The sequence below is a fragment of the Lepidochelys kempii genome, chromosome 24, assembly GCF_965140265.1.
Source record: "Lepidochelys kempii isolate rLepKem1 chromosome 24, rLepKem1.hap2, whole genome shotgun sequence".
NCBI classification, from domain to species: domain Eukaryota; kingdom Metazoa; phylum Chordata; order Testudines; family Cheloniidae; genus Lepidochelys; species Lepidochelys kempii.
Genome location: NC_133279.1, coordinates 872,106 through 899,695, shown reverse-complemented (window position 1 = coordinate 899,695; position 27,590 = coordinate 872,106). Strand labels below are relative to the sequence as shown.

The 27,590-nt window shown below is 67.5% G+C and overlaps 1 protein-coding gene across 3 annotated transcripts in view; it reads left to right on the top strand.

Moving 5' to 3' along the window:
* ZBTB7B (zinc finger and BTB domain containing 7B) overlaps nucleotides 1–26,597 on the top strand; it is a 32,445-nt gene extending 5,848 nt beyond the window's left edge. For 2 of the 3 annotated variants that reach the window (XM_073322916.1, XM_073322917.1), the window contains exons 2-3: nucleotides 23,827–24,842; nucleotides 25,707–26,596. In XM_073322916.1, coding sequence (XP_073179017.1) covers nucleotides 23,836–24,842; nucleotides 25,707–26,136 — 1,437 coding nt within the window. In that variant the 5' untranslated portion in view covers nucleotides 23,827–23,835 and the 3' untranslated portion in view covers nucleotides 26,137–26,596. Of the gene's footprint in view, nucleotides 1–23,826; nucleotides 24,843–25,706 lie in introns of all 3 variants that reach the window. The other variant, XM_073322918.1, reaches the window with a different exon arrangement.
* Nucleotides 26,598–27,590: the final 993 nt, after the last annotated feature.

Genomic DNA, 27,590 nt, shown 5'->3' with positions numbered 1-27,590 from the left:
AGGCCTTGGGGCCCTTCCCTCATGGCTGGGCAGGCCCCAGAAGGAGGATGGTCTGATCCGGCCCTTCTGGGGTTCTGTTTACCTCTGTCTGGCTTGCGACCCAACAGTAACAAACTTGGAGTGTGCTCACCCCCTCTCTGTGTCCTGCTGGGCACAGGGCCCTTTGCCCTCCGGTGCCCTGCCCACTCTGATGGCGAGTGGGTGGCCCAAGGGAGCAGCCCCCCCCCCCCGCCCCGGTGGGCCAGCAGAGTGGGGAGGAACTGGGTGACACTGTCACCATAATCTATCCTGTAGTAGTCACCGACTAATGCCTGGGGCACTTGAACTAGGCCCTGCACATAACCAAAGCCCCGCCCTGCCCCCTCCCCTCCCCCGCCCCGGCCATCGCTTAGCACACCTGATCTACTTTGTTTGGGTAGGGCCTACAGGAAATGGGGTGTGTGTTCTGGCTGTCCCTTGGCGAGGGAATGTTCAGGGGAAGTGTCACCTGTCCCTGAGTGGAAGGGGGTCTCGGTGGGAAGGGATAATCCCTGCCCCCTGCTCCCCATTAACGCTTCTGTATCCCAGGATGACTGTGTGTGTCTGGCACAGGGATTCTTGGGACATCTGGGTCAGACTCTGCTCTGGGGCCGCCCACCGGGAAGCCGGTGCCCCATCGCTCTCACCTTGCTCTGAGGCTGCTGGACTCTGCCCTGAGTGTGCCAAGCCCATGGCAGCTGTTCCCACCCAAGCCGGCCCCTGGTCACGGTGTTTACCCAGGGGGTGGGGCATGTATTTACCCTCCCAACACTGTCTGGGCCACAGCGGGATGACGAGCAGCTGCTGTCTCAGGGCTGAGGCTCCCCTTGACCTGCTGGGATCTACCTTCCCAGGGCAGCTCCAGCAGGCACGTGGCTCCTGCACTGGGCCGGAGTTCAGGGGGTGCTCTCATGGAGGGAGCATGGGACTCCTGGGTTCTATCCTGGCTCTGGGAGGGGAATGGGGTCTAGTGGTTAGAGGGCGGGGGGGAGCTAGGACTTGTATTTCTAGCTTCTGACACTGCGGCTTTGGGCGGCGAGTCCCTTCCTGGCTCCGTGCCTCAGTTTCTCCCTCCCTAATAGGGCATTGACTCCTGCTGAGCGTAGGGCAGGCTGCTGCACTCTGATGGCACCTCTGGGTTCTGCCTGCTTGCTGTCCAGGGGTGTACCTATGGGCTGTCCCTGCTGGGGTGTACCTATGGGCTGTCCAGGGGTGTACCTGTGGGCTGTCCCTGCTGGGGTGTACCTATGGGCTGTCCAGGGGTGTACCTATGGGCTGTCCCTGCTGGGCCCCTCACTTAGCTGGCATCCCATGGGCATGGAGTGGGCCTTGCAGGTCTCTCTGGAGGCATGTACGGCAATGTATGAAGAGGGTGGGCGGGGGCATGGCTGGGGAAGTGTCAGTGGGTTGGAAGGGAGGGGCTGAGCTCTGCAGGGCCTTGAAGGGCGGGACAAGGGGCTTGAGCTTGGTGTGGGGGAGAAGGCAGAGCTAGGGGGCCCTGGGGGTGGAGGGAGGCTAGGCTGGGGGGCAGGTGGGCTATGTCTGCAGCTGGAGCTTGCCTGAACCACAGGCGTCCCTGGGGGGGTGCATCGGCCGAGGCAGGAAGCGCTGCTGGCTGTGAGGAGCGGCTGTGGGGAGGGGCAGGTGTGGGGTGGGTGCGGTGTGAGCTGTGGGAGTCAGGTGGGAGGCAATGCTGCTTGGCCCCCCGGCTGGTGTAATCCTGGGAGTTCGGTGGCCCTGGCTGTGCCGTGCTGTGCAGTGCCCTGGGGAGGCTCCGAGGTCGGGAGGGTATTTGAGGGGAGGGGTCTGCCGAGGACGCCCCCAGCACCCCGGGGAGTCCCAGCTGCATCACACAGGGTGCTGAGCAATGGGACTTGGAGCCGTTCCCATGCCCAGTAATGTGATGTGAGACCCAGGGAATCCAGCTGGGCCCCAGCTCCTCCCAACACCCCCTGAATCCACGTCCCCTGGCTGGGGGCACCCTCTGGGTCCCAGGGAACATAGAGACCATGTCTGCTGGTGCACTGGGTGCCCTCCCCAGCTCAGGCCTCTGTGAGGGGTGCAGCAGGAGGGGGTCAGTGGGCCAGAGTGGCCCAGCCTGGTCCGGCCGGGCGGCTCTGGGTCCCGGTTACTGGCTGGGGCTCGGAGGAGCAGGGGCTGCTGCCATGCCCAGCCCAGGAACCTCTCCCCTAGCAGGAGAGGGTGGATGATGAAACCAGAGAGAAATAGCTGCTGGTAGCGTGCTGGAAGCCCCGGGAGCCCACGCTGTGCCTTGGGGCCTGCCGTAGTAACCTTGGCATGCTGGGGGAGGGGCCCGGACGAGGAGGGGCCCAGCTTTTGGGGGGGATGGAGTTCCAGGAGTCGTGTGTGGGGGCGGGGGCAGATCAGAGTCTGGATCTGCTGGATGTCTCCTTCGTGCTCCCCGTGGGGGGCAGGGTGAGCCCCATTGGGCCCAGGGAACAGACAGCATGCAGTGTCCCTGGCTGGAGCGAGATGGGGTGTCCTAGGAGTGGGGCGCCCACACGGGGCTCTGGAGTCTGAAGTCCTGCAGACGATGGGTCTCAGCCTGGCCCTGGGGGATTGCTCCCTGCTGTGGGGGCCCAGGGGGCTCGCCAGTGCCACAGTGGCTTTAAGGCCACTTGTGCTAAGAGGCGCCAGGCTGAGATGCCCCAGGCGCCCATTCGAGGAGCCCCAGGGAACCGCTCGGTCCATCCCTGCCCCCGTGCCCGCTCCCCCAAGGCTGGTGACCTTCAGCTCCTGCGGGGAGGCGCTCATGGTGTCCCTGCCCTGCCCATGTGCATTCTTGGCACCTTCTGGAGCTGCTGGGCCTTGGAGCCCCACGTCCCCAGGGAGCAGCCGGTGTGGCTTGGCCGGGTTCCCCGGGTGGGCGGGTGGGCGGGGGGGACCAAGCTGCGGGAGGGAAAATGAAAGCAGGTGATGCGGAAGGAGAAGTAGGTCAGGCGAGTGCTGGCCTCTCCTGGCTCGGGGTGCACTGCTGCTGCCAGCTTGTCCCTGCTGCTCCAGCCTGGGCCCCGATGGGCCGCGCCCGGCAAGCGTGGTGAGTGCTTCCCCGTGCCCTGCCCCTCCTGGGCGGGGTCCTGCTGCCCAGGGGCGTCCCCTCCTCCCAGCATGCAGCCCAGGCACTGATGTCAGGCTGAGCCATTGGGGGGGGCCTGGCTGTCCCAGGGGCTCCCAGTGCCGGGGGGGGGCTAGCTCTGCTCCCCCACTGGCTGCCCCTGGCTCTTGCTCCAATTCTCCCCCACTCCATGTTCCCCTGGAGGGTCGGGCGGGGGACGACTTACCCAGTCTGACTCTGAGCCCCCTTGCTTGTGTCCTGGCTGATCACTGTGGGGGAGCAGGGCCTGACCCCAAGGGAGCTCCTGAATCCAGGCCCTGCTGGCCTAGTGCGCAGTCACTCTGTGCTCCACCCCTGGGGTGTCCTCCCCCCACCCCCGGACTGGAGCTGGCCAGGTGCTGGAATTGCCCAGGGCCCCTCCGCTCTCTGCACCACGGCTTGGTTCTCCTGGGTGGGGGCAGAGGCTTTGCCTGGGGCAGGGGTAGCGTGAGGGAAGGTGCCTTGCTGGGCTTCCCCATCTCCAGGGTTGGGGGTTAGCGGCTGTCAGTTGCTGGGGAGACCTGCCCTGTCAGAGCGGGGTGGGAGGGAGCCGGTGAAGGCCCCCCGGTGCTGGGAGACCGAGCAAGGGGGGCAGAGCCCGGGGACCTCCCGCTGCTCAGCACCTGTCCAAGCCAACCTGTGGCCCTGATGCCTCCCTGGTGCCGGCACGGGCTGTCATGCCCCCCTCCCACCCCCCAGGTGCTCAGTGTGCTGCAAGGACATTAGAGTCCTCTCCTAATTAGTAGTAATTAACCCTGCACATGCTGTGCTGTGGGGTGGGGCCTGACTGAGAGGGGTTGATGAGGAGGAGGTTTGGCAGGAGAAGCATGTGGGACTGCAGAGGGAATGATTCCACCCCCCCCCACCCGCGGGCGGCAGGGCCCAGCAGGGGGCGCTCTCACCTGGCAGGGCTGACCCCGGTGCAGGGCTAGGGGGCACTGTGCTGCAGGGAGCAGGTGGGGGCTCAGCAGGGGGCGCTCTCACCTGGCAGGGCTGACCCCGGTGCAGGGCTAGGGGGCGCTGTGCTGCAGGGAGCAGGTGGGGGCTCAGCAGGGGGCGCTCTCACCTGGCAGGGCTGACCCCGGTGCAGGGCTAGGGGGCGCTGTGCTGCAGGGAGCAGGTGGGGGCTCAGCAGGGGGCGCTCTCACCTGGCAGGGCTGACCCCGGTGCAGGGCTAGGGGGCGCTGTGCTGCAGGGAGCAGGTGGGGGCTCAGCAGGGGCGCTCTCACCTGGCAGTCAGTGCTGGCCCCATGCCCGGGGGCAGCACTAGGGGGCACTTGCCCCTTGTGACATTCACTACCCCGGTGCATAATGGCTGCTGCATCCTGCCCAGGGCTGTGAGGAGCAGTTCCCAAGCCCCATGGCTGGGGGGCCAGCACAGCCTGCCCCAGCGTGGCAGCCGGCATTGCGTGGGCTGTGGGAGGGTTGAGCCGGGCGGGGTGGGGCTGGGATCTTGGCAGTGGCCTAGTTCTGAGCTCTATTCCAGGCTGTGGGGCTGTGGGGATTAGCACCGCCCACTCCGGCTGGCGGGGATCAGCGCTGGCCTGGCCACTGGGCTCAGGTGCAGCTTGGTGGCCTCAGCAGCTGCCTTGGGGGCGGAAGCCGAGCTATTTTTGTTTTGGGTGGGGGGGGGGGCACACTGAGGGCCAGCCTGGGCTCCAAGCAGCCACTGTCCTCATGGAGTGGCTCAGAGGCTTGGCCTGGTCGTGGTGCTGAGCCCAGCACCCCTGCTGTCTGTAACTCTGGCCCTGTTGTAGCAAGGCTGGGAACCCTGCTGCCCTGCACCCCCATATACGGGGGGATTCTAGGGATGGGGGAGCGGGGCGACGCTGGGGGGGGCTGATGGGCCGGCCTCCCCCGTGAGCTGCAGCGTTGAGCTGGCTGGGGATTTGCCTTGCACCTGATGATGTGCTCGTTCCATGCCGTTGGCACTTGGGGGGAGGAGGGGATCCTTGCTTGCAGGCCCCTGGATGGGGGGTTGTGGTCCCCACTCCTGTGCTCTGGCCATTCAGCGCAGGCTGGGCTGCTCTGCTCTCTGGGTCTTGGGGCTGCTAGTGTCAGAGACCAGAGCAGCCCAGCGCCCTGATGTGAGGGGCAATGGTGGGCTCTGGGCCAGAGGGGCCTCCTGGGCTGAGATCTGACCCAGCTCACTGCACTGCTCCTGGGCCCCAGCATGGGCCAGCTGGCACTCTGCTCCCACCTGGTGCCAGGCTGGGAGCTGGCACTGCCCGGGGGCCCTGCCCTGCCTGTTCCCACAGCAAGGGGCTGGCCGGCCTCCAGCCAGCTCCCGTGACTGTTTGCACTTGTCTGGGTGGGGAAGCTGCTGAGGGAAGCGGGAGCTGAATGCAGCAGGGGGGTCCTGTCCCCCACCCCAAGGCTGCAGAGCTGGGCAGGACAGAGACTGGGGGGCTGATCCCAGGGGAGAGCATGGCTGCTGCTGGCTCGCTGTGGGCTGAGCCTAGGAGGAATTAACCCTCTAGTCCAGGGCCAGGTGTGGAGGCAGTGGCTAATTGCAGCACTGGGTCTCGGAGCGGGACCCTCCTGAGGCAGCAGTAGCCACCTGGGCTACGAGGTGCCCGTTCCGCCCTCCCGCAAGGGCAGAGCTGGAGGGGCTGCACCGAGCCAGCCTCTTCTGCGTCTCATGCTCTGCAGCTCTTGTGCTCTGTCGCAGAGGTTCCCATGGGGCAGGGGAGCCCTGCTCCATGGTTTGAGCTGGGCTGAGGGCTCTGTAGATTGTAGAGGTGTGGGGGTTCCCCGGCACACTGCCCCCCAGCGCCTGGGTGGGTGGGAAGCAGCTGTGGCTGAATGGGTGTCCCTCTGAAGGCCTTGGGGTGCATACCCCATGGGAGGGTCCCTCTGCGGGGGGTCGGAGGGGCAGCTGCCTGGGTGGCTTTCTCTCCTGGCCCTTGGAGTTGCCCAGTCCTCTCCCCCTGCCCCACATAGCCCCAGGGCTAGTAGGACTGTCTGCCCAGGCTCCCTCTTGCAGTGGGGGTGGGGAGTGGGGGGAATGGGCCTGGTGCTGAGGTTTCTGGATTGTCCCAGGCAGGACAGGCTGAGTGGGCCCCCATCCTGTGGGGGGTGGGGTGGAAGTCTGTGCCCTGCCTCCGGGACTCACGCCCTGAGTTCGTCTCCCTCTGGTTTGGGGTTTTTTGCTGTTTAATATTTCCTTCCTGTTCCCCCATCGACTGCGTTTCAGCAACTCCTTCCTTCCGCTACTCCTGCCTCCCACGTGGCCCTGTCCCCCCTCATGCCAACTGCCCCCCAGAGCCACCGCTGGGCTGCGGGGCTTGCCCTGTGGAACGCCTCCCCTTGCAGGGGGGCCAGGTGTGGCTGGGGGTCTCCCCCTCACACGTTGCTCCCCCAGCAGCCACAGCCTGATACAGGGATGTTGTTGTCCCCCCCCACCTGCACCATGACAATGCCCACCCGCTTGGCACGCTGCTCCCCAGCCACCCGCAAGGGGTCTGCGCCCTTGGCATGAGCCCCGTGGGGCTGGGGCCTGTCCCATGGGTCAGCACCAGGACCCCTCTGGGGCAACTCATGGAGACTACGAGTCCCAGCATGCAATGCTGCCTGGAGCATCTGGCAGCTTTCTGGGGCCTGCAGTCTGCCTGGGGGTGGGGGTGGGTCTTGATGATTGGGAATTGAGGGTCCTGCAGGGGAGCTGTTCTCCTGAAGGGAGGGCAGAGCCGGGGGGCAGGCAGAGGAGCTGTTCGGCTGGGGGGGCGGGGCTGGGAGCTGGGGGGGGCAGACAGGGGAGCTGTCTGACGGGGGGCAGGGCTGAGGGGGTGTCCTGCTTGTGGGGGGCAGGGCCAGAGGCCTGCGGGGGTCAGGGGTCAGGGGGGTGTCCTGTGCTGGGGCAGGGGGAGTAGGTTTGAGGATCTGTGCCGCCTTGCTTGTCTGCTCTGGCAGTGACACCGATGGGGCCAAAGGTGTGGGGGGTTGGGGGGTGCACAGCCCTAGCTGGCATCCCAGGTCAAATCCCTTGGTGAATAACAGGGATGGACCTCCCTCCCTGGAGTTGGCTGGGCAAGATCTCCCAGCACCTGGGCTGGCCCTTGCCCACTGGTCCCCTTCCTTGGGCTCTTGTAGGGCCCTGGCACTGGCAATGGAGGAACTGTCTCGGTGGGGGGGTGGGACGGACAAACCTGTCCGAATAGGGCCTGCTCCTCGGGGTACTGGGCGCCCACAGCCGTTGCTGGGAGCTGTGGGTGCCCAGGCCGGCTGGGTTGGGGGCTCTGCTGACATTGGCCTTGGGCATCCGTCTGCCATAGAAGGAGCTGTAACCCGCCTTGGGTGGGGGATTCGGGGCAGATGGGGAGCTCGCACCCTGGGGCTGCCAGGGGTGCTGGGAGCAGAGCCGTGGCAGGTGCCGAGGGTGCATTGGGGGGCAGCTGTGGAGTGCGAATGCGTCTGGGGACAAGGGGGGTCTGGGCTGAGGCTGGCATGGTAGGGGTAGTGGGAAGGCAGCTGTCCCTGCCCTGGCTCTGAGCTTGCATTGGGGGGGTCTGGTAGTTGGTTTGCTGGAGTCCACCTGGCTTTGGCCTGGCTTCTGGAGCCCCCCACGGAGCCCTGTCCCTGCCAGTGACAGGGAGCAGTTTGTGGTTTGCTTTGGTGACTGAAAGCAGGAGGTTGCGACACCCCTGGGGGGCGGGGGTGGGACAACCCGGTGACTCACTTGCCACCACCGGGATCCTTCTGACTCAGGGCTGCGTGCGACTCCCTGTGCCCATGCCCCTCCCTGCCCGCCTCGCCCACCTTATCTCCTGCCCTTAGCACCTGGCGCACCTGGGCTGGGGGGCTGGCTCAGCTGCAGCCGTTCCCCTCCTTTATGGGGGCAAAGGGCAGGTGTGGAGGGCTGGCAGGCAGGTGCCTGGTGCCCTTCCTCTCGGGGCTGTGCCCACCGGGCGCCCAGAGCCAGCCTCTGCTGCCCCAGGCTGGCTGCTCCGCTCCTGGCTGGCGGCTGGGTCCTGGTGCTCCCCGCAGTAGGACCCTGGGCCGGTGGCTGCTCTGACTGACCCTGCAAGGCCCTGGGCAGGGCTGGGGGGAGGGGCTCCACTCTGCCCCAAGGTGGGGGCTCGGTGCCAGGCTGGCTGGGCAAGGCTCCTGCCCTCCTGTGTGTGGGTGGCACAGGTGATGCTCTGACTCCCGCCTATCGGTTCTGCTCTGCCAGATGGCTGCAGCCAGGAGCCAGAACCCCGTGGCGGGGGTTCAGTCCTGACACCCCTCCAAATGCCTTGCGGGGGCCTGGCACCCATAGCTCCCATTGACTCCAGCAGGGGCACAGAGCACCTCTGGACCCGGGCCCCTTTAAACCCTCCGCAGAAGGAGACCCCAAAGTCAAGGCTGCTTCTATAGATGTTCCCTGGCTGCGTCCCACAGGGCTCGGCTTCTGCACCTGCCTGCTGGGGTGTGGGTCCAGCATAAGGGGGGGTGCGCTGGGGGGTCATGTGGTGGGGGGCAGTGTGGGAGGGGGTCCTGTGGCATGGAGGAACACTGGGGGGTCAGTGCAGGGTGGGGGGCAATGGGAGGGTGTCTGCTGCATAGAGGAATAGTGGGGGGGGTCAGTGTGTCATGGGGGGTAGTGAGGTGGGGGGGTGTCAGTGTGGCATGGGGGGCAGTGGGGGGTCGGTGTGCCATGGGGTAGTGAGGTGGGGGGAGCAGTGCCATGGGGGCAGTGGGAGGGTCAGTGTGGCATGGGGGGTAGTGAGTTGGGGGGGTCAGTGTGGCATGGGGGGCAGTGGGAGGGTCAGTGTGGCATGGGGTAGTGAGGTGGGGGGGGTCAGTGTGGCATGGGGGGCAGTGGGGGGTCGGTGTGCCATGGGGTAGTGAGGTGGGGGGAGCAGTGCCATGGGGGATGTGGGAGGGTCAGTGTGGCATGGGGGGGTAGTGAGTTGGGGGGTCAGTGTGCCATGGGGGCAGTGGGAGGGTCAGTGTGCCATGGGGGGTAGTGAGGAGGGGGGTCAGCGTGCCATGGGGTAATGAGGTGGGGGGAGCAGTGCCATGGGCGCAGTGGGAGGGTCAGTGTGGCATGGGGGGTAGTGAGTTGGGGGGGTCAGTGTGGCATGGGGGCAGTGGGAGGGTCAGTGTGCCATGGGGTAGTGAGGTGGGGGAGCAGTGCCATGGGGGGCAGTAGGAGGGTCTGTGTGGCATGGGGGGTAGTGAGGTGGGGGGGTGTCAGTGTGGCATGGGGGGCAGTGGGGGGTTGGTGTGCCATGGGGTAGTGAGGTGGGGGGAGCAGTGCCATGGGGGCAGTGGGAGGGTCAGTGTGCCATGGGGGGGTAGTGAGTTGGGGGGGTCAGTGTGCCATGGGGGGCAGTGAGGAGGGGGGTCAGTGTGGCATGGGGGGTAGTGAGGTGGGGGGGTGTCAGTGTGGCATGGGGGGCAGTGGGGGGTCGGTGTGCCATGGGGTAGTGAGGTGGGGGGAGCAGTGCCATGGGGGGCAGTGCCCTGGCCCCGGCTCCGTGCGGAGCAGCAGTGTGATTGTTCTCTGGATTTGCGCTCGGCATGTTCCTCTGGCTGCATTTGTGAAGCACCTGGTGGGTAAGGACTCGCCGCCATGGAGGGGTCTTGGGTGCATCTCTGCTCCCTCCCTGGGGGGGCTGGGTGCCTTTGAGTGCCCTAGATTGCTGCTCCCTTCCCCCCTTTCTGGCTGCCAGGGGCCCCCAGTGCTGCTGGGCAGGGGACCGAGCATTCCTGGGGATTGGCGTGGTGTGAGCATGGACTCGGTGGGGAGCTCTGGGGGGCTGTGGGGTGGGGAAACCGGCACTGGCCTGTGGTCCCTCTCACCACCCCACCCCTCTGGCGTGGCCTGTCTCTCTCTGAGAGGCCCCAACGGGAGGGCCGGTTGCCCCGCCCTGACCAAGCCGGGCTGGGGACTGCGGGTGCTGGGGCAGAGGTCCCTGCTGCTGCTCCTTCTCTCCTGGGTTCCCAGTGCCCGCCCCTGCGACCTGCCATAGCCCCTGGGGATGCCAGCGTTGCCAGAACAGCTGGTGCCCAGCGAGCGGGGCGATGCGGCCGCTCCAGGAGTGCTCTCTGCTGCTGCCCGTGTGCCTAGCGGGGCTGTGGGCTGCCCAGGGTGAGGGCCCGGCAAGCGCTGTGGGTGGGCTGCGGGCTGTGGCAGGTGTGTTTGGGCGGGGTGGGGAGGAGATACTGTGAAAAGCCGCAGCTCTGCTAGGGTCACCAATCCTGCAGGATTGTCCTGGAGTCTCCAGGAACTAAAGATTGTGTCGTGTGATGAAACCTCCAGGAATCTGTTCAACCAAAGCTGGCAACCGTAGGCTCTGCCCAGGGGATTGGAGCACCCAGCGCCCTGGCGGGGGGCAGTGGCAACAGTGTGTGGGTGTCACGGAGTGTGGGGTAGTCAGCCCTGCACCCCCCACTTCCTGCGGTTTACTGCGACTCTCAGCCAGCCAGTAAAACAGAAGGTTTATTAGATGACAGGAACACAGTCCAAATCAGAGCTTGTAGGTACAGAGACCAGGACCCCTCAGTCAGGTCCATCTGTGGGGCAGGGAGCTTAGACCCCAGCCCTAGGGCTCCCTCCGTTTCCCCAGACCTCTCCAAACTCAAACCCCTCCAGTTGTCTCACCCAGCCTCCCCACAGCTCCTCCTCCAGCCTTTGTCCAGCATCCTGGGGCAAAAGTTTCAGAGTAACAGCCGTGTTAGTCTGTATTCGCAAAAAGAAAAGGCGTACTTGTGGCACCTGGGGCAAAAGGTGTCACCTGGCGTGTCCCCTGTCCCCCCCCCCCCCCCCCCGGCTCAGATTACAGGCTCAGGTATCATCCCTCCATGCCATTCCATCCCCAATGCAGACAGTCCAGGAAAACTCCCCTGCGACATCCCCAGGTCAATCCTCCCCACTCCCTGCTCGTCACAGTGGGTGCAGATCAGTGGGAGGGGGCTGGCCCCCACCAGCCCCGGGGCATCACCCCTGACGCATAGGAGGAGGAAGGAGTGAAGCTCAGCAAAGGGGGACCTGGCTCCTGGCGGGGGTCTGGGTCTGGGTCAGGAACAGCGTGCGAGATACAACATGCGCACGGCACCTGCCCCATGCCCTGCCTGGGATCTGGGCCACTTGCTGGCTCTACGGCTTGGCCAGCTCTGCCAGGAGCCTGTCTCACTCCCCGCCCTACACGGCGGTGCTTGGCCAGGCTCACCTGGCTGGGTGCTGGTGGGAGCTTGCTGATCACCCGGGGGTGCTGCTCATCCTGAACACAGTCCCAAGGGGGCTATGCTGGAGCCCCCTGTGGCCTAGACATTCTCCAGCACCTTCCTGCCATGCACATGGGAGCTGGGGGCCTGCAGGCAGACACAGGTTGTCTGCCCCTCACCCCCGGGGCACTGGGGGCAACCCAGCTGCCGGCCCCAGTCTTTCTCTGGCATGCGGGGCCAGGTCCCTCTGGGGCTAGGAGGCTGGGGTGGCTCCTGGGGTCGGCCGGCTGGGCAGGTCACGGCACGCAGCGCAGAGCCTGGCTCTGGTGGTGATGCAGCCCTGCGCCCTGGGGCGAGCCCAGGGTTGGAGCACAGCTGCCAGCTGCCGAGGCTCCCTGCTGGGCCGGGCAGCGCACCCCACCCCAGGGGTTCCCGGGGGGCTGAGCTGGCCGGGGTGCGGGGGCTGCAGCTAAGCCAGCAAGTGGAGCCTTATCCCACAGGCAGCAGGGCCCCCATTAGGATGGCAGTGGTGGGCTGGAGCAGGGGACCTGGGGGGAACACCACCCCCATGGCTGGGCTGGGGGCAGCCCTGAGCCCCCTTCCCCATGCGATTGGCCTCTGCACCCCCTGTTCCCATCCCCACAGGGTCTGGCATGTGGGGAGGGGGTTCCCCCGGCTGTGCCTCACCCCGGGTGCTCTGACGTGTTGGCCTTGTGTGCTGGGAATTTCCTCTCTTTCGGGGCGGGGGGGGCTGTCCCCCCGTGGCAGGCAGGGCCCCTGGCGCTGCGGCCCGCTGCCAAAGGGTTAATGCCGTTGTGTTCTGGGGAGCGGGGCTGGGAGGTGCATGACCTGGGGTGTGGGCGTCGACTCCTTTTGAGGTGGGATGGGAGCTGAAGTGTGAGCGGGGAGCGGGGCCAGGTTCACACGGAGCCCAGCCGCCCTGCTGAGAGCTAGCCGCGCAGGGACGCAGCCGAAGGTAAGGGGCCATGGGCGCGGGGGATGCGCTGGCAAGGTTGGCGGGGAGCAGAGGAGTGGGCTTGGCAGCACCCGCAGGGGCGAGCGGAGCGAGGCGTCCGTCTGTGCCCTGGCTGTGCCTGCTTGGCAGGCGCCAGGCGGTGCTGGGATTGTCTGGGGGGCGCTCTCCCCTGGGAGCTCCGTGCCCCCATGGCTTTGGGGTAGGGAGGCTCTGGGGGGCTGTGTGTTGTGGGAAGGGGATGCTGACATCTTGCCCCCCTGCTAGTATGGCAGGTGCCCCTTGCGGAGGTGGGGGGCTGTGCCCTGGCTTCCTCCCGGCGGGGCTGAGCCTCACAATCCTGAACAGACTTGGTCTGCAGCTGCTTGCCTGGGAGGGAAGGGCCAGTTGGGAGCCAAGGCCTGAGAGAGGCGGGACTGGCTTGGGGTCCCAGCGAGAGGCTATGGCAGGGCTGGGAACGGGAGCCAGGTGCCGCCAGGTGCCCCCAGGTCTCAGCCCGGTGGCCTAGTGTCAGGCTGTCCCTGCCCCCTCTGGCCGCCATGCATGCTCTGTGGGGGTTCCGGTGGGGGACGATCCCTTTCTCTGCCGGGGGCTGGATGTGCTGTCCCGGGTCTGCCAGCCCAAAGGGGTCCCCATAGGCTGGAGTGGGACTGAGGCAGTGAGCTGGACCCATCTGCACAAGGTGGGGAGACCCTCAGCGCTTGGGACCCAGCTACACTAGGTCAGCCCGGTGGGGGAGGGGGGAGCATAGGCCTGGGGGAGATGGGGTTGGGACAGCCCTGCCTGGGGGTGGGGGGTAACACAGGCCCAAGGGGTTGGGGATGCAGGTCCTGGGGGAGCCTGGGTTGGACTGGTCCTGTTGGCCAGAGGCCGGGGGAATTGCAGGCCCTGGAGGAGCTGGGGGCAGGCTGGCTCTGGATGTGTGTGTGGTTTGGGGGCCTGGGGGAGCCGGAGACAGGTTGGCCCTGTGTGTGTGTGTGTGTGTGGAAGGGTGGCGGGGGGGGGGGGCAGTGTGCAGGCCGTGGAGGAGTTGGGGGCAGGTTGGCTCTGGGGGAGCCGGAGACAGATTGGCCCTGTGGGGGGGATGTGTGCAGGCCATGGGGGAGTCGGGGTTGGGCAGGCCCTGTTGGCACGGGGGTAGTTTGCAGGCTCTGGGGGAGCTGGGCCACCTAGTCTCTCTGTTCGGCACCGTGGAGCAGAGTGGAGGCCCCGGGCGCTATGGTGGGGTTGGTGCTGGATCTGAGGGGTTGGATGTCCCCCACTTGTGGAGCTGCCCCACATCTAGGGGCCTGCTCCTGATGCCCTGGCTCTGCCTGGTGGGTGGCTGGAGGCACCGGGAGGGTGCGCGTCAGTCCTGGATCAGCCTGGTCTCCCTGGCTCTGCCCCCCTTGGGTGCCTCTCGCCTAAGCCCTGCATTTGGGGGTGGGCTGGGGTTTAACATGCATTGGGGGCCTGGCTCCAGGGGGCCTTGCTGCCTGGCCTCCCCTGCAGCCTGCTAGACAGCAGGCATGGCCGTGGGGGTGACGGGGTTCCCCCTTCCTTGGCACTGGGCCTGGGGTGGGATTGCTCTGGCATCTGACCCAGGCAGGATGTGTCTGGCCCGGCCTGGTGGGGGTGGGGGGTTGCCCTGGCTCCTTGGGGCAGTGGCAGGTGTCTGCAGGGACCGCGCGTCCCACACACCACCCCAGCCCATTAGAGGATTAGGGAAAGGCGTGAGTTCTCCCCGCTGGGGCTGGGGGTGACCCCGTGGCTTTGCTCTGTGTGTGTGTGTGTGTGAGGGGGGTCCGTGGTCCCATTGCTGTGCCCTGTATATGTGTGTGGGGGGGTGTCCTTGGCCCTGTCGCTGTGCCTGGGGGGCGAGGTCCGTGGCCCCATCGTTGAGCCCTGTATGTGTGTGTGGGGTCTGTGGTCCCGATGCTGTGCCCTGTGGGGGGAGGGAGGCCCGTGGTCCCGTCGCTGCGCTGTGTGTGTGGGGTCCATGGTCCCATCACTATGTGCTGGGGGGGGGGTCCGTGGTCCCGTCGCTGTGCCGTGTGTGTGTGTGGGGGGGTCATCTGTGGTCCCGTTGCTGTGCCTGGGGGGGGGTCTGTGGTCCCGTCGCTGTGCCGTGTGTGTGGGGGGGGTCTGTGGCCCCATCACTGTGCCCTCTGGGGGGGTCTGTGGTCCTGTCGCTGTGCCGTGTTTGTGTGTGGGGGGGTCCGTGGTCCCGTTGCTGTGCCCTGTGTGTGTGTGGGGGTGTCTTTGGCCCCGTGCCTGGGGGGCAGGGTCCGTGGCCCCATCACTGAGCCCTGTGTGTGTGTGTGTAGGGGGTCCGTGGTCCCGATGCTGTGCCCTATGGGGGGAGGGAGGCCCGTGGTCCTGTCGCTGCGCTGTGTGTGTGTGTGTGGGGGTCCGTGGTCCCATCGCTGTGCCATGTGTGTGGGTCCGTGGTCCCATCGCTGTGCCCGGGGGGGGTCCGTGGTCCTGTCGCTGTGCTGTGTGTGTGGGGGGGTCCGTGGTCCCGTCGCTGTGCCGTGTGTGTGGGGGGGTCTGTGGTCCCATCGCTGTGCCCTGGGGGGGGTGTCCGTGGTCCCGTCGCTGTGCCTTGTGTGTGTGTGTGTGGTGGGGGGGTCCGTGGTCCCGTCGCTGTGCCGTGTGTGTGAGGGGGGGGTCCGTGGTCCCGTCGCTGTGCCGTGTGTGTGTGGGGGGTCCGTGGTCCCCTCGCTGTGCCGTGTGTGTGTGTGTGGGGGGGTCCGTGGTCCCGTCGCTGTGCCCGGGGGGGGGTCCGTGGTCCCGTCGCTGTGCCGTGTGTGTGTGGGGGGTCCGTGGTCCCGTCGCTGTGCCCGGGGGGGGTCCGTGGTCCCGTCGCTGTGCTGTGTGTGTGGGGGGGGGGGGTCCGTGGTCCCGTCGCTGTGCCCGGGGGGGGTCCGTGGTCCCGTCGCTGTGCCGTGTGTGTGTGGGGGGGGGTCCGTGGTCCCGTCGCTGTGCCGTGTGTGTGTGGGGGGGGTCCGTGGTCCCGTCGCTGTGCCCTGGGGGGGGGGTCTGTGGTCCCGTCGCTGTGCCGTGTGTGTGTGTGGGGGGGTCTGTGGTCCCGTCGCTGTGCCCGGGGGGGGGGTCTGTGGTCCCGTCGCTGTGCCCGGGGGGGGGTGTCTGTGGTCCCGTCGCTGTGCCCGGGGGGGGGGGTCTGTGGTCCCGTCGCTGTGCCCGGGGGGGGGGGGTCTGTGGTCCCGTCGCTGTGCCGTGTGTGTGTGTGGGGGGTCTGTGGTCCCGTCGCTGTGCCGTGTGTGTGTGTGGGGGGGGTCCGTGGTCCCGTCGCTGTGCCGTGTGTGTGTGGGGGGGGTCCGTGGTCCCGTCGCTGTGCCCGGGGGGGGGTCCGTGGTCCCGTCGCTGTGCCCGGGGGGGGGTCCGTGGTCCCGTCGCTGTGCCGTGTGTGTGTGGGGGGATCCGTGGTCCCGTCGCTGTGCCGTGTGTGTGTGGGGGGGGTCTGTGGTCCCGTCGCTGTGCCCGGGGGGGGGGTCTGTGGTCCCGTCGCTGTGCTGTGTGTGTGTGGGGGGATCCGTGGTCCCGTCGCTGTGCCGTGTGTGTGTGGGGGGGGGGTCCGTGGTCCTGTCGCTGTGCCCTGGGGGGGGGTCTGTGGTCCTGTCGCTGTGCCCTGGGGGGGGGTCTGTGGTCCCGTCGCTGTGCCATGTGTGTGTGTGTGGGGGGGGTCCGTGGTCCTGTCGCTGTGCCCTGGGGGGGGGTCTGTGGTCCTGTCGCTGTGCCCGGGGGGGGGGTCCGTGGTCCCGTCACTGTGCCGTGTGTGTGTGGGGGGGGGTCCGTGGTCCCGTCGCTGTGCCCGGGGGGGGTGTCTGTGGTCCCGTCGCTGTGCCGTGTGTGTGTGTGGGGGGGGTCCGTGGTCCCGTCGCTGTGCCCGGGGGGGGTGTCTGTGGTCCCGTCGCTGTGCCGTGTGTGTGTGTGGGGGGGGGTCCGTGGTCCCGTCGCTGTGCCCTGGGGGGGGTCTGTGGTCCTGTCGCTGTGCCCGGGGGGGGGGGTCTGTGGTCCTGTCACTGTGCCCGGGGGGGGGGGTCCGTGGTCCCGTCGCTGTGCCGTGTGTGTGTGGGGGGGGGGTCCGTGGTCCCGTCGCTGTGCCCTGGGGGGGGGTCTGTGGTCCTGTCGCTCTGCTCCAGCTGCCACCTGGCAGGGTGATGCGGTGATGGATGCAGTTGAACTTGGAGGTCGACGCACAGTTGGCTCCTGCCGGCAGCTTGACAGCGCGCTGCACAGAATGGGGGGGGGTGTGTCACACAACTCCCCTCCCCCCCGCCACCATGGGGCTCCATGCCCCCCCCCGCCATGGGGTGGGTGGGTTTTGTTTTCCTCCGTGTTTAAAACCATTTCCTTTCTTGTGTGCTTGTTGTTTTTCAAAGAGCAGAACCCGCTCAGCCCCCATCCCCCTGCCTGCCTGCACAACGGGGCCCCACCGCCGCCAGATGCTGGCATGGCAGCCCCCCGGTCATGGGGCTGGCTCGGGTGGGGGGGTGACCTCTGATCTCGGCAGCGAGACGCTGGCTGTGTCCCCCTTCTCTTGGCTGGAGCTCCCCTGGGGGGGCTCTGTCTTATCTGGTTTTCCCCCTTTAGATGCTCCCCTTCCCCCGGTGGGGCAGCCCCGCAGGGCCAGGCCGGGGAGCTGCCAGTGCTCAGGGGCCAGCTAGGGGTAGCCGAGCCCAGCGGCCAGACCCTACAGGGAGTTGGGGCGATTGCCTGCTCTGTGCCTGGCTCTTTGTGGGTTTGGTTCCCGCTGGGCCGGCCCGTGGTGGGCCATGAGGAGGGCAGCCCAGGCCAGGGGGTGTGAGCCGCTCCAACTGGGCTCAGCTCTTCGAGGGCATATCTGAGCCCGGGGGGAGGGGGGGCAGGCTGGGGCCGCAATTCAATAGGACAGCTTTCTAGCCCACAGCAGGGTGTGTGAGACCCCCCCCCCTTCCTCCACCCCAAAGACGCTGGGACGGACCCTGCACTAAAGAGGAAATTGTCCTGCTAAGGAGAGAGCGGTGTCTCAGGGCTAGGGCAGGGGGGCTGGGAGCCAGGACTCCTGGGTTCTCTCCCGGCTCTGGGGATGGGTGGGAAGGAAATACATCCCAGTGGTTAGAGCTGCTCTCACCTCCCCCGTGACTCACATTTCCCAGTGCAGCTGTGAAGTCCCTCGAGAGCGTCCCTCACCCGGGGCCCCTGGCTCTGGTGTAACCTGAACAGTTAACAGCTGCTGAGGCTGAGGGGCTGGGTGCTCTCCAGTCCCTGCATGTTCCCCCCAGGGTCCCACCAGTTGTGGGTTAAATCACCATTGCCATGGGGCCCCGGCCAGCAGCCAGAACCCAGTCCTGCCCCCAGGAAGGAGGGAGTGGGGCTCGAAGGAAGGGCTCTGAAGGAGGCTGGTGCTGGGGTGGATGATGGTGAAGGGCAGCGGGTTCTCTGGATTGCCCCAGTGGCTGGAGCAGGGCCGGATCCAGCTGGGTGCTGGGCAGTGCTTGCCAGTACCTCGGGGGTTTGCCTCCCATGGGGCCCCGCGGGGGCAGCTGGATGGGGCGGCTGCTCTTGCGTCTGACGCAGGCTCTGAGGTGTGACTGTGGGGACGGCAGCTGCTGATTCTGTGAAGTGCCCAGCGATCCCTCGCCTGGTGCTGAGAGGCAGCTGCCTCTAGGGTGGGGTGTGGTGGCTGTTGAATAACGCACGACAATGCTGCCCAGTTCTGCGCTGGATGCAGCGTCTCCAGCTGGAACGGCAGGGGCTTGAGGCAGCCCCGCAGAGAGGGTTTCCCAGGACCTGGGTCTGGCCACCTGCCCCTCGCACGAAGGGCCGTGAGAGCAAGGAGGAGCCGAGCAGTTGGGCTGTGCCCTTGCCAGGTGGCTCCCAGGCCCTCGCGGTGCCAGGGGCAGGGCTCTGACCTGGGCTGCGGCTCGTTCCCTGGGAACCACCTGGTTGCCAGGTGAAGCAGGGCAGGTAACTAATAAAGTTGCACAAGGGCTCCTCCTGCGTGCTGACACACGGGGCGGGGCGGAGCTGGCCTCTGCGCGGGGCCCAGCCTGCCGGGCACATGGTGTCAGGCTGACCCGCTGGGGATTGCATTGTTCCCCGCCAGGGGCTGTGGCCCTGTTACCAGGGGAGACGGCCAGGGCCTGTTGGGACCTGGGGAGACAGGCCGCCCCCGCTCGGTGGGACTGCTGGGCCCCTGGGAGGCCATGCGGCAGCTCGGAGAGGAGCCGTGGGCGTGGGGAGCCGCGCTGCCTCGGCCCCGGCTCACCGCAGCGATTGGGAACAGGCCCCCCTTACCGGCACTGGCTCTGCTTTCCGGTGCCAGAGCTGGCTGCACTGTGCTGGAAAGAGTGAGATCACCCTGGGCCCAGGCCTGGCCCGGGAGCTGACGCAGCTTCCAGGCGCCCTGCCCGGCCCCGCTGCTGCAGGCCCAGCCGCTGTGCTGGGAGCAGGGGGTCCCCCGACCCCTGCTCCATGGCTGTTCTGGGGGAGAGCGAGGGTGCCACCTTGGCTTGGTTCGGGGCGCCGTCGGCTCCTGCAGGCCCTGCTCTGTGCTGGGCCCCGTGGTGCTGGGCGCTGCAGGGCTGAGTCGCGGGTGAGCCCTGTCCCCAAGCACCCAGCCGGGGCTGTGGATGATTCACGGCAGGGGAAGGGCCTGGGTGCTGTGGATGGGCCTGAGCTGGGGGCTGGGGGGGGAGCACTGGGTAAACCAGGGGAGGGGGTGAGACGTAGGCCCCCGCTCCTCCCCATCGTTGGGATCCTAACGAGCGTCTCTGGTCTGGGTTGGGTTGCAGGATCCCTGCCCGTGCGTGACCCACCGTACCCCCGCGCAGGCCAGGCTGTGCTCTGCAGCAAGGCTGGGTGGGGCGAGAGCCCCAAGCAGCTTGGCCCAGCGGGGCCGGGGAGGTGCTGTGGCTCCTGGCCCAGAAGAACGGGGGTGGGGGACTTGCTGTTTTCTCGCAGCTGCGGGGGGTGGTTCCCTGCGCCGAGCCCAGGTTCACCCCCCACACCCCCGTGGGAGGGGTTGGGGAACCATCTCTGAAGGGGCTGGCCGGGGGGTCGTGGGGTCAGAGCCCTGGGGCCTGGCTGCTCCACGGGGCGGGGGCTGCGCCGTGCGGCCGCTCTCCATTTCCGGGCTGTGCTCTGCACCCACACACCTGCCCCCCCGCCGCGTCGCTTATCGCTCTCATCTGGCTCGATGGTAACTCCGGCTCCTCATGCAGAGCTGCTCCTGTGGGGAGGATGCACTGGGGGGGGGCAGTAACAGGCAGTGGGTGTGATGGAAAGTCCGCCCGCCCGCCACTGGGACGGGCCTGCCCCTTGGCAGTGCCATCCGGTCTGTGTGCCGACCGTTGCCCATCTGCCAGGCCAGGGGGTTATGAGGCAGCTGACTCTCCACTTCCTAGCTCAGCTGGGCCATAGCCCCCCCCCCCCCCGTCGCTGTGTCGGGCGCAGTGACCCCAGGGTAGGTCCCACGTTGAGCTGTGGCATGGGGCACGCTGCTCCTCGCCTCCCTCTCCTCTGCGCCCAAGAGGTTGCAGGTTAATGGCTGGAGATTCCCACTTGTGATGTAGGGGCCCCCTAGCCGGCTGAGCTGGGGCCTGGTCTGGGGCATGCCGGGCAGTGGGGGGCGCCCCTGGGGGCTGGTGCCACCTGAGGAGTTGCCCAAAGGGCTGTAGCAGGGGTCCCGCCGGGGCTGGAGAAAGGGAGCGGCGAGGTGCTGGCTGCGGGGCCTGGCAGGTCTGGCTGGGCGCAGCAGCAGGGTGGGAAGCGCTGTTGGCGTGGGGGCCTCTCTCTCACCCGCAGGGAGAGTTGCACCCGGGTGGGGGCAGGAGCTGTGAAACTGCGAGAGACGTGGGGGGGTGGGGGCGGATCTGACTCCGGCAGGGGAATCGAGAGCGAAACGCCGGGGTTCTCAGTTAGCTCTCACTGCACCAAGCCATCAGCCCTGTGGGGAGCGGGTCGGGGGGGGGGCACAGTCGGGGAAGGGGGCAAGGCTCTGTGGGGGCATCGGTGCAAGGGGCCCCGAATGTGGAGCCCCAGGGGGCCTGCCCAGGTCGGTGCGAGGGGCCCCGTCCCCCTGCATGTGGCCCCTGAGCTGCTGTGGAATTTTCCCAGCAGGGACCTGGGCCATTTGGGTGTATTGGCGGGGGGGGGATGTGTCACCCCCCTGGCCATTAGCTGCCAGGCAATCTGGTGCTGCCCTGGAAACAGGAAGAGCTGTGGAGCGTGAAGGGCCAGGCCGGGCGCCCCTCTCCCGTGCATGTGTTTGGGTTTTGGGCGGCTCTGGCTGGCCCCAGCTCCCTGGTGCGGCAGGATACAGGGAGCAAAACAATATGTGGGGCCTGGATTCCTGTGTGCTGGGCCTGCTAGAATGAGAAATGGCAATCCCAGACCGCCCCCCAGAGCCCCCCGCTATTCCAGGCACCCCCACCCCCACTCTGCCGGTGCCCCTCACTGCCAGCCCAGGCCTGCCCCCCAGCTCTGCCGGTGCCCCTCCCTCCCAGCCTGGAGCTGCCTCCTCTCCCGGGTCTGCCCCCCTCCCTCCTGACAGTCTTTCTGCTCCCCCTCTGCCCTTGGCAGATGCTCGGGTATCCCCAGCTCAGCACCCCGTCCCAGGGCTGGCTGGGTCCCGGTCTGGGCCAGTGCTTTGTGTCACGGCAGCCCCTGTTGTGCTGGGTTCTGGGGACACGGTCCCTGCCTTGAGAGCCCCCCGGCCCTGGGGCAGCCTGTGCCTCTGGCTTGGGGTGAGGGGCTCCTTGAGGATCTCCTAGCTCTGTGTGTGGGGGGGTGTCCCCCAACTACTCCAGTGCCCTCCGCTCACTGGGGCTGATCTGCTGTGTGTGAAATCTCCTGCTCGCTAATCCCCCCTGCTAATCTCCTCCCTAATCTGATTGGGGTTTTGTCACGGCTTGTCTGCTCTGAGGGGTGGGATGGGTTAATCCGTGCTAATCTGCTCCCTCTCATCCAGCCAGGCTTGCACCCTCTGAGAGAGAGGCTGCTGGGAGAAGGCCTGGCCTAGTGCTCAACGCCCAGTGCTAGGAGCCAGGGCTCCTGGGTTCTGTCCCCAGCTCGGGGCGGGGAGTGGGGTCTGGTGAGTTAGTGAGTGGGGCTGGGAGCCAGGACTCCTGGGTTCCCTTCCCCGCTTGCTGTGTGACCACGGACCAGTCCCTGCCCTCCTCTCATCCAGTAGCCCCACTCCCCAGGCGCTGAACAGGGGCAAGCACCAGCTAGCAGGAGCCCTAGCCTCGGGCCCCATCCCCCAGCAGTGGGGGCTCCTTGCTGTGGCTGGGGTGGGGCTGAGCCCAGAGCGGAGCATCACCAGAGATGGGAGAGGCAGAGTGCCCCGTGGCAGGAGGGCTGGGTGCTGCGGGGCAGCAGGGTCTGCGTAGCTGGCAGGTCCCTTGTGTGGGCATCTGGGCAGGGGCTTGGACCAAACCCTGGAGATGGGGTTTCAGCCCGGCTCTGCTTCGCCCCAGTAGCCCTGACGCGGCCTCCTTCCCGGGCGCCTGCTTGACTTGGAGGCTGCTGCCTGCCCTGCCGGTGGATCCTGCTTGGCAGAGAGGGGAGGGGCAGCGCTGTTCCCACCTCCCTGCACCGGGAGGCAGCCCCAGCTGGCTGGCACCCAAGCACAGGGAGCGGCCGTGGGGGGCAGGGCCTGTTTGCCATGGGGCTGCTGTCCACACCTCCCCCAGCTGGGCAAGAGGGGGCATGTCCCCTGCCTTCCCGCACAGCTGGGGACAGGGAGGGGCCCCTCACTCACCCTCATTCCTCGCTACGCTCTGCCCCCAGCCCAGCCGCCCGCGGCCATGGGTCCTGCCCTACCCCGGCGCTGGGCGCTCCTCCTGCGCCACTTGGCCCCTCTCACCAGCTCAGAGTGGGGAGCGCTGGGGCAGGCTCCCCCGGCAGCAGCAGCAGTCTCTGGTGGTGAGAGGCGGGCAGTGGGTGCCAGGACTCCTGGGTTCTATCCCCGGCTCTGGCTAAGTCCCAGCTGCCCCAGCACTGTTTGGCTCCCTGGCAGGTCTGGGGCTCTCGGAGCTCGTGATGTCACTGGGCCTCGGAGCTCTTAGGGGCTGTAATGCGGGTGCGGCTGGGGCAGGGGGGTGCGGTGGGGTGAGGCTGGGCTGGGCCTTGTGGGGGGGCTGGTACTGCCCCAGACAAAGCCCAGCCCCGTGTCCCAGATGGGGAGGAGGGTTGGTCTCCATGGCCCTGCTGCCCTCAGCTTTGGGGGGGGGGAGGGGCCCGGTTGGCGTGGCTTGTATCAGGGTCCATGGCTCCCTTCACTGGGCTGAGAGCCCAGGGGACCCTTGCTCGGCACCAGTGCAGCCCGGGTAGCAGCTGGACACGCTCCCCTGCCCACCCCCGGTCCCCTCACTGTCTGGGGCAGAGAGAGGCCAGTCCGCTCGGCCTCTGCTGGGGCTGCCAGCACAGGGCCCGTGTGTGCCCCGGGGATGGGGGCATCTGCCCCATTAGGGGCTTGGTGGCGAGGTTGGGGCCCTGTGCCCATGTCTCATGCCCACGTGGGGAGCTGGTGCGTGCCAGGGGAGGTCTCAGGGCTGGGCGCTGGGGGGCTGTGAGTGGCGGCTCAGGAAGCCGCCTGCGCCGGGTGCTAATTCAAATGCGGCGTGCTGAGATTTCCCCCTTTGGTGTGGTCGTACCGAGGGGGGCGGCGAGCGGGTGCTGCGGCTGTGTCTGGGCTGCGGGGGGAAGACGAAGCCCCGGTTCCTGGCAGGGGGCCTTTGCCCAGGCGTGAATCTAAGCCCTGGGTGTAGGTGCGTCCCCTGCCCTGCTCCCCCCTCCCCAGCTCTGGCCTCCTGCACAGACTTCTCTCCCCCTGCCCGGCTCTGGGAGGCGGCTGGTACCTGCTGGGGATAGGGAGCCCCTAGCAGCATCTGGCTTTAGTGCAAACGGATCCCCAGCTCAGGGGGTCTGCCCGTGAGCCCTGCCCTGCGGGGCGGGGGGGGGCTGCTGACACCCTTGAGATGGGGGGCAAGGAGCCGCTGAATTTGAGGTGCACCTTCCCAGCACCAGACGTTGCCCCCTGCTTAGGGGTCCCACAAGTTCTGCTCCCCCCGCCCGGCCGGCGTCAGTCTGAGCTCCTTGGGGCAGATTTTATCGGCGCCATGGGAGCATGGTGCCGGCATTATCTCTTCTAGGAATCTGCTGTGCTGGGGGGCTGCACGCCCACTCCCCCTGCACACCGCCATTGGCATCGCTCCGGGGCGGGGGGGTTTCCTCCACCGGTGGCGGAGCCAGCCACCTAACGCTCTCACCACAGAAGTTTCCTTTGAGTGGCTGCTCCCTCCCACTTCCATGCGGCCCTGTGGGCTGCTTCCCTCCCCCTGGGCCCTGTAGGGCTGAGGGCCCTGGCTGCTCCCTGGGGCAGTGGAGGGGGTTATCCCTGGGGCTTGAGTGTTGGCGCTCTGGGGAGGGGGCCCAGCCCCCTGTAGGGCCTGGCTCGGGGCAGGGCTAGTCCCAGCGTGGGAGCTGCCTTCGCTGCCCCCCGGCCCAGACTCGCAGAAGCCGGGGCGGGTGCCGCAGGGAGTGCAAGGCTCTGACCAGGCCCTGTCTCTGCCTGCAGGTGAGGAGGATGGGGAGCCCCGAGGATGACCTGATCGGCATCCCCTTCCCGGACCACAGCAGCGAGTTGCTGAGCAGCCTGAACGAGCAGCGCCAGCTCGGGGTGCTGTGCGACGTGACCATCAAGACGCGGGGGCTGGAGTACCGCACCCACCGGGCCGTGCTGGCTGGCTGCAGCCGCTATTTCAAGAAGCTGTTCGCGGGGCCGGGGCCAGGCGCGGGGCAGGAGGTCTGCGAGCTGGACTTCGTGGGGCCCGAGGCGCTGGGCGCGCTGCTGGAGTTCGCCTACACGGCCACGCTCACCATCAGCAGCGCCAACATGGGTGAGGTGCTGCAGGCCGCCCAGCTGCTGGAGATCCCCTGCGTCATCGCCGCCTGCGTGGAGATCCTGCAGGGCAGCGGGCGGGAGGCGCCCGGGCCCGACGACGGGGACTGCGAGCGGGCGCGTCGCTACCTCGAGGCCTTCGCCGCCCTGCCGGACGGAACCGGGGCCACCCTGCTCCCTGCCCGCCCGGCCCCCCGCCGCAGCAAGAAGACCCGCAAGTTCCTGCAGGCTCGATCCTCCCGGCTCAACCACCACACTGAGGAGCCGGGCCCCGGTAGCCCCTTGCCCGAGCCTCGGGAGCCCTCTCCCCTGCCGCCCCCGGCGCCCGAGGGCCTGGCCCAGCCCTACGAGGGCTACGAGGCGGCTGAGGAGGAGGAGCTGCCCCCGCACCCCTACCCCTACCCCTACCCGTACCCCTACCAGCCAGCCCTGTCTCCCGAGGACGCTGGCTCTGACGAGGACCCCATTGACCCTGACCTCATGGCCTACCTGAGCTCCCTGCAGCAGGAGCCCCTGGCCCCTGGCCTGGACAGCCCCGACAAGCTGGTGCGTAAGCGTCGCTCCCAGATGCCCCAGGAGTGCCCCGTCTGCCACAAGGTCATCCACGGTGCGGGCAAGCTGCCCCGGCACATGCGCACCCACACCGGTGAGAAGCCGTTCGCCTGTGAGGTGTGTGGCGTCCGCTTCACCCGGTGAGTGCCCCCGGCATCCCCGCTTCGCCCACTGCGTCCCCCCAGCGCCCCCGCTTCACCCGGTGAGTGCCCGGCTGTGCCCTCGGCACCCCCCACTTCCCCCTGTAGGTTTCCCTCCTGTGCACCCCTGCCCCCCGCTTTGCTTGCTGATTTCCCCACGCGCACCCCTGCTTCACGACCAAGGGGGGACACGATAGAGGTCTATAAAATCATGACTGCTGTGGAGAAAGTAAATGAGGACGTGTTGTTTACTCCTTCTCATAACACAAGAATGAGGGGACGCTAAATGAAAGGAATAGGCAGCAGGTCTAAAACAAACCAAAGGAAGTATTTTATTCACACAACGCACAGTCAACCTATGGAACTCCTTGCCAGGGGATGTTGTGAGGGCTGAGACCATAACAGGGTTCCAAAAAGAACTAGATCAGTTCATGGAGGATCGGTCCCTCAATGGCTGTTAGCCAGGATGGGCAGGGATGGGGTCCCTAGCTGCTGTTTGCCAGAAGCTGGGAGTGGCCGACAGGGGATGGATCACTTGGTGAGTCCCTGTTCTGTTCATTCCCTCTGGGGCACCTGGCACTGGCCACTGCCGGAAGACAGGACACTGGGCTAGATGGACCTTTGGTCTGACCCCGTAGGGCCCTTCTTATGTTCCCATGCCAGGGGATGGATGACGGCGCCCAGCTGGGACGATGGCTGTGCGCGCTGGGGGGGCAGGGAGCAGCGCTGTGCCGGGGGGGCAGGGGCAGTTCTCGTGTGATCCTGCCCCCTGCGTAGGCTGAGCTGGGGCCTCTCCCGGCCCCCGCCGACGGGCGGCCCCCGCCCTCGCCCCCCGCTCACGGTTCTCTCCCCCGCCCCCCGCAGGAACGACAAGCTGAAGATCCACATGCGGAAGCACACGGGCGAGCGGCCCTACTCCTGCCAGCATTGCAGCGCTCGCTTCCTGCACAGCTACGACCTGAAGAACCACATGCACCTGCACACGGGCGCCCGGCCCTACGAGTGCTACCTTTGCCACAAGGCCTTCGCCAAGGACGACCACCTGCAGCGCCACCTCAAGGGCCAGAACTGCCTGGAGGTGCGGACACGCCGGCGCCGGCGTGAGGAGCCCCCCCCGCCGCCCGCCGGCCCCCCGGGCCTCGACCTGTCCAACGGGCGCCTGGAGAGCCTGCGCCTCTCGCTGGCCCGCTTCTGGGACCCGGCCCGCGCCCCTCCGCCCAACGAGGACGAGGAGGAGGAGGAGGGGGAGGAGGGGCCGCAGCTGGACGGGGCCGTCCCCGTGGAGACGGCGTAGGGCCCTGCCCCAGGCACTATCCCCAGGGCGGGTGCTGCCCTGCCCTGCCCTGCCGTGGTGGGGGGCTGCTGCGGGCACAGCCCCAGCAGCTCCCGCTCTGGGGCTGGGAGTGGGGTGAGCAGGGGCTGGGCGGGGCGGAGGCCCAGCACCCCCTGGGGATAGTGCATCACGGCGCCCCCAGCTGGAGCCCATGGACCCTGCCCCTGCTGGGAGCGGGCACAAGAAGCAATAAGGACCGTCTGGGGCTTTCGGGCATGTGGGTCTTGTGGGGGGGGCGGCAGGCGGGGCTGCCCAGGGAGTACATCCCAGCTCCCCTGGAGCAGGGGCTGCAGGCTGGGCCTCTTCTCCTCGTGTCTCACCGCTCTTCAAAGAGCTGGCAGAGGACTGGGAATCAAGATTCCTGGGTTCTGGGAGGGGAGGGGGACTGGTGGGTTAGAGCAGGTGGGTCTGGGAGCCAGGACTTCTGGGTCCTGTCCTCGGCTTTGGGAGGGGAGTGGGGTCTGGTGGGTTAGAATGCGGGGGCTGGGAGTCAGGACTCCTGGGTTCTATCCCTGGTTCTGGGGGGGGAGTGGGGTCTGGTGGGTTAGAATGCGGGGGCTGGGAGTCAGGACTCCTGGGTTCTATCCCTGGTTCTGGGAGGGGGGTGGGGTCTGGTGGGTTAGAATGCGGGGCCTGGGCGTCAGGACTTCTCGGTTCTGTCCCCAGGTCTGGGAGGGGAGTGGGGTCTGGGGGTTACAGAACAGGGATCTGGGGGCCAGGACTCCTGGCTTCTGTTCCCAGGTTGGGGCGGGGCTGCAGCCTGACCCTGCTCCCTGGGCGGGAAGCTATTCCCTACACAAACTGTCTCTCACTTGACGACGCAAGTTTCTGTTCCTGTTTTTCCCGTCGCTGTTTGTTCTGAATTATGCAAAGGGGGAAACTCCCCCTGGCGGATTTGCACAATGAAATGCTGGGGGGGGCCTCGCCCTGCCCCTCCCACAGCCTGGGGGGCAGTGCCAGGTGCTGGCTGGTGTGCCTGAGCTGCCCAAGGGGGGATGAGAAGGGAGCTCGCAGTTCTGCCAGCTCACAGCCCCTCCCTGCTGGCTGGTGCTCAGAGCTGGGGGGGGGGGCAGCATGTCCACACCGCCCCAGCTGGCAGGGAGCCACCAGCCCCACGGGTGGGACAGGCTCTACCTGGAGCCAGTTTGTACCAGGTGCCCCTTCCCTGTATGAATCAGGTGTGTTTAACCCTCCGTGTGCCAGGCCTGGTTGCACCCCCAGCACTGGGTGCCGGGCCACCCTGACAGCCGGCCACGGGGCGCCACCTGGTGGCCTCCCTGGTGCCTGTGGCTGGCCCTGCACCCCACGGAACTGGCTCTGCAGGGTGGGGACTTCACGTTCCCCCCTCCTGTGGGGCTGGCTGGCTCAGGCGCCATGCGTGCCTAGGGCCCTGCAGGGCCTGGGGATGTAGGGGT